The 5,747-nt window shown below is 44.0% G+C and overlaps 1 protein-coding gene across 3 annotated transcripts in view; it reads left to right on the top strand.

Annotated features, from left to right (window-relative positions):
• The first annotated feature begins 3,812 nt into the window (after positions 1 to 3,812).
• LRRC71 (leucine rich repeat containing 71) overlaps positions 3,813 to 5,747 on the top strand; it is a 13,795-nt gene continuing 11,860 nt past the window's right edge. For 2 of the 3 annotated variants that reach the window (XM_072115038.1, XM_072115037.1), the window contains exon 1: positions 5,320 to 5,520. In XM_072115038.1, the coding sequence (XP_071971139.1) occupies positions 5,358 to 5,520 (163 nt within the window). In that variant the 5' untranslated portion in view covers positions 5,320 to 5,357. Of the gene's footprint in view, positions 3,909 to 4,016; positions 4,106 to 5,319; positions 5,521 to 5,747 lie in introns of those variants that run through there. The other variant, XM_072115039.1, reaches the window with a different exon arrangement.

Raw genomic sequence — 5,747 nt, 5'->3', positions numbered from 1 at the left:
AATGTCTGAATCACCACTTTTTCACCATTTTACAAAACATAACATGTTGAGTATAAAGTAATCAAAAAGCCGTATAGTCCCCAAAATGGTAGCAATGAAAACATCAAAATGTAGCAAAATGTTTCTCTACAAAAGGTTATAATTTTTAAAGATCTATTAAAACATAATAAAATCTATACAAATTTTGATATCTCTGTGACCTAACGTAGGCCTCTAGCCAGTCATAACCATGGCTAGTTGCTAGGGGGCGTCGATTTGCCGGTCCATTCGGCTGTTCGGCGGCCAGTCCGGTAGTATGCCCGATTTGCATGGCCGAACCTGAATGCACACCTTAGGTCCGCTCATCTCTAATGCTGACCCAAAGAATAAATGTGAAGTGTCATCTGGAACCTGAGTGAAGTTGCTCCCCCCCCCCCCAACCTTGTTAAAATCAAACAAAATTGGTGTCAAACGTTTGTGCTGGTTTGTGCAGCAGAAATTTTCGTTTGTGCCGCTATCGTTTTTAAGATTTTAATGAAAGATTCCAGAGGTCATCAGAGGTCAACCAGCCCCCCCCCCCCCACATTGCCCAAACCAAACAAAACTGGGACCGAACAATTCTGCTACATTTGTGCTGCTCAAATTTTTGTTTGTGCTGCTTTTGTTTTGAATATATGAACAAAAAATTAAAGTTCAAAAGTTCAACTAGCCCCCCCACATTAACCAAATCAAACAAAACTGCTGTCAAACGTTAGTGCTATGTTTGTGCTGGTTTGTGCAGCAAAAATTTTCATTTGTGCCGCTATCATTTTTAAGGTATGTTCAGGTGTTTAAGGTGTTTAGGATGAACTGGTAAAAAACAAACCTAGTGACACTTCCCTGGTTTGATCACCAGGGGGAGCTAGCAAACATATTGTACTTTGGAAGAAATGAACTCTGATGACCTCTGGAAAAAGTATGAATATATTATAAATGATAGCGGCACAAACTAAAATTTTTACTGCACAAACCAGCACAAACGTAGCACTAAGGTTTGACACCAGTTTTGTTTGATTCGGTTAATGTGGGGGGGCTGGTTGAACTTGTAAACTTAAATTTTTTGTTCATATATTCAAAACAAAAGCAGCACAAACAAAAATTTGAGCAGCACAAACCTGCACAAACGTAGCAGAATTGTTCGGTCCCAGTTTTGTTTGGTTTGGGCAATGTGGGGGGGCTGGTTGACCTCTGACGACCCCTGGAAACTTTCATTAAAATCTTAAAAACGATAGCGGCACAAACAAAATTTTCTGCTGCACAAACCAGCACAAACGTAGCACAAACGTTTGACACCAATTTTGTTTGATTTGAACAAGGTGGGGGGCCAACTTCACTCAGGTTCATCTGGAGCGTGCAGTGTCCACAAGAAAATAGTTTTTTCCTACAATTCCATCACATTTATTTGGAATGATTTTCCAGCTTCCCAGTACATGGCATGAAATATAAAATACTGACACTAGGAAGAACAATTTTTTTGCCAAAAGCAAGAATCATACAACTCCCTACTCATAAAAAAGATAAATTAGTAATTAGTTAAAAAGTAAATTTTGAAGACGTGGAGAGAAAAATGGGAATGTAAAATATAAAAACTGCCTTGTCCTTAAAGGGAACCTACCACCACAAATCTACCTATAAAGGTAGATCGGGTGGTAGGTGGATCAATGGGACGTGAGGATAGCCCTTTTAAGGGCTAATCCTCACGTCCCCGCACTTTTTTACTAACTTTTATGCTAATTTTATTATGCGGCTACTGGGGCGTGGAGTAGCCGCATCTGAGGTTACATGGCGCGGCTACTCCACGCCCCGGTAGCCTATTTTCTCCTCCTACTCACCATCTTCGGCGCACAGCTGTTCATAGCTGCGTGTCCTCGTCCGACGATCCTGCAGTCTGCGAATGCGCAGAGCAGCAGTCCCGCGCCTGCGTGCTCACTGCTCCGAAGTAGGAGGAGAAGAAAGGTGAGTAGGAGGAGAAGAGAGGCTACCGGGGCGTGGAGTAGCCGTGCCATGTAACCTCAGATGCGGCTACTCCACGCCCCAGTAGCCACATAATAAAATTAGCATAAAATAAATAAAAGTCTAATAAAAGTTAGTAAAAAAGTGCCGGGACGTGAGGATTAGCACTTAAAAGTGCTATCCTCACGTCCCATTGATCCACCTACCACCCGTTCTACCTTTATAGGTAGATTTGTGGTGGTAGGTTCCCTTTAAAGGGAACCTGTCACCTCCGATCCAGAAGAAAAAAACCCGGACAGTACCTTAGAGAAGACTGTAGAGTCATTGCACAGCTTCTAATCCTGTTACTCTGCGTTGCTGTTGTGTGATAAAAAAAACAACTTTTATTCTTCTATTTTTATTTTTTTAGTCAAGGAGACAGAACAGCTTTCCGAGGCCAATCAAGCTCTGCCCGCCCCCTCACGGCTGCTCTTGCTTGAGTCCACGAATCAGAACACTGCTTCCAGCTGTACGTCACTACACAGTTTCAAACCTCCCCACATGCGCAGTCCGCCTGTTAGTCTGCCCAGTGTGCATGCTCCAGTCAGTGCACGGATGGCTAGTTCTCAATCACACCAGCGCCATGCACATTACAGACGCATGCGCAGCGCACCTTTAGGGCCGGCCGCAGAAGGGCGCGACGATGCCAGACTGTGCATACGGGAGCGTTTGAAACCGAGTGTAGTGACTTAGAGCTGGGGGCATTGTTTTGATTTGTGGGTTCAAGCGAGAGCAGCCGTGAGGAGCCGGGCAGAGCTCGAGTGGATTGGAAAGCTGTCCGGCCTCCTTGACTGAAAAAATGAACAAGAAGAATAAAAGTTGTTTTTAATCATCCAACAGCAACGCGGAGTAACAGGATTAGAAGCTGTGCAATGACTCTACAGAGTGCTCTAAGGGTGGTGACAAACATGGCGTTTTTGGTCCGTTTTTAGTCCCTTTTTCCCAATAGATAAACAGGTTGTAAGCAGCCAAATGCATGCTAAACAGCCAAAAACTGACTGAAAACGGATGTTTAAAAATGGACCAAAAACGCCATGTGTGGCATCACCCTAAGGTATGGACCAGAGTTTATTTAGCTGGTCGGAGGTGACAGGTTCCCTTTAATGGGATAATATAGTTGGTGTCCTTGTAATGGTAATCCTACTAAATAGGGTTATTGGGAGCCATGACAAAAATTAGATAAACTGGGACAGAAACTCAGAGCTCAGCATTGATTTTTTTGACCCAGTCTATAAAATAATTTAAAAAAAAAACCTAATTTTGGGAGAGATTTATCAAAAGTTTCTGAGGTAAAACTGTTCTTGTTGCCCATGGAAACCAATCAGAGCTCAGCTTTCATTGTGTAAACAGCTGTGAAAAAATAAAAGCTGATCTCTGATTGGTTGTGATAGACAATTAGAAAAGTTCTTCTCTGACACCTCTGATAAATCTCCCCCTTGTATATATATATCACTGTGTGAACTGTCTCTGAGGATTGATGTCTTTTTGTCTTTGTTGCAAATAGCACCCAATCACAGTGCAACTTTCTTGTTACAACAACTGTGTATGAAATGAAACTAATAAACTAATAAACAGCAATTTTCTCTCAGCTACAGAAAACTTCTCTATCTTGCTCTTAAACCCCGCCCGTTACCTCAGCGCTGTAATGGAGAATCCTTCCCGCCGTTTTTTTCTCGCCCCAGCCTGGGTCTTTATACATATAATAACCGAGTCGCATCACTTCATTATCAAACACTGCAGTTTGCGTCGTCTTTTTCTTAAATTGTGAAGCCGCCGCCGCCATGTTTGTTCCTCCTGCCCTACTTCCGTCGCCCCGTGTAAGCTGATTGGCTGATTCTGGCCCCGAGGCCGGAAGACAACGGTTACCATGGTGACGGGACGCTGAAGCTGCCTGTGCTGTAAGTAATAAGGGCTGTCATCATATACAGACGATGTGTGGACTACAAGTCCCAGCATGTCCGTGTCATATTATCAGATACATGTGATTCTTCTTCTGTACATTGCAGACTCGTCAGGATTGTGACCATGGGGAAGAAAGCAGAGAAGAAAGACAAGACCTGGAAGGATGGAGGCGAGGAGGATGCCAGGAGCACGGGTAATGGGGAGGGAATTGTCCTGTAAGGGAATTGTCCACTGTATTACTGACATTTCTTAACCCTTTCACGACCTATGATGTAATAGCACCGATCGCGGGTGTTAACCCGCACAAAGCTGCCGGCGGCTTCAAAAAGATGCTTGCATGGGTGCCGTCATCTTGACGGGGATCCGTCGCCATGACAGCCTCGGGTCTTCTGAAGACCCGAGGCTTTCTCGTTTTTACCCTTTCATTACAATGTTCTATCAGCACGTTGTAATGAATGAGGAGGAAAATCCCCATATACTGCCCTACTGTAGTATGGCAGTATATGATTGGATCAATCAGACAACCTAGGGAGTCTGAAAAACAGTAAAAGTAAAATTAAAAAAAGTTAAAGAAAAAAAAAAAATTTGAATAAAAAAACAAAAAATTCAAATCACCCCCCTTTCCCTAGAACTGATATAAATAAACAGTGAAAATCATAAGCACACTAGAGATCGCCGCATCCGAAAATGGCCAATCTATCAAAATGTAATAACGGCTTTTCATTGCATTTAACCCCCACTTTTTTTGCCATTTTGAAAAATATAAAATAATCAATAAAAAGTGATCTAAAGGTCGTATAGTCCTAAATATGGTAGCATTGAAAACTTCATCAGAAGTTGCAAAAAATGACACCACCCACAGCTCTGTACTCTGAAGTATGAAAAAGTTATTAGCGCCAGAAGATGGCAAAAAAATTTTAAAAAAACACTGCATTTTTAATTTTTTTTCCAGCTTCCCAGTACACGGCATGGAATAATAAATACCGTCACTATGAAGTGCAATTTGTTAAGCAGAAAACAAGCCCGAACACAGCTCTGTACATGGAAAAATAAAAAAGTTATAGATTTTTGATTGTGGGAAGTGAAAAATGAAAATAAAAAAACAAAAAAGGGCCAGGTCCTGAAAGGGTTAAAGGGTTGTCCAGTATTATATAAAAATAACACAGAACTGCCCATATATTGTATGATACAGTCTGCTGAGTTGTGTATCTAAGCCTATTATGTGTGATACAGTCTGCTGCAGGGGCGGACTGGCCATAGACTTTACCGGGAGACTTCCCGGTGGGCCGGTGCCCTGAGCAGCTGATAGGGCCGGTCCCTTCCTCCGCTTGGCCCCTCCTCCTCTCCCTCACTACATGTGTCGAGCTGTCGGGCAGATCACTTCCTATGTACAGGCTCCTGCACTGCCCTCCCTCCCTGATGCATCCATATGATAAATTAACCTTATGATATGGATGCACAGCAGGGGTGGCAGTGCAGGAGCCTGTTCTCCCCTGCAGATGTCAGCCCTAGCGCTGGGCTCCTCACAGGCCCAGCCCTGCACATTACACAGAGCCAGGAGGCCACGCCCCCACAGCACAGCCCGGGCCTGGCAGCATGGAGGAAGAGGTGAGTGCTGGAGGGGTGGAAGGGGGGATGGTGCCTGCTGTGTGTGTGTGTGGGAGATGGGGCTGGTGCGTGCTGTGTATGTGTATGGGAGATGGGGCTGGTGCATGCTGTGTATGTGTATGGGAGATGGGGCTGGTGCATGCTGTGTATGTGTATGGGAGATGGGGCTGGTGCATGCTGTGTATGTGTATGGGAGATGGGGCTGGTGCATGCTGTGTATGTGTATG

Source organism: Engystomops pustulosus, chromosome 7, assembly GCF_040894005.1.
Source record: "Engystomops pustulosus chromosome 7, aEngPut4.maternal, whole genome shotgun sequence".
In the NCBI taxonomy this organism is placed as follows: Eukaryota; Metazoa; Chordata; class Amphibia; order Anura; family Leptodactylidae; genus Engystomops; species Engystomops pustulosus.
This window is presented reverse-complemented; position numbering and strand designations above follow the sequence as displayed.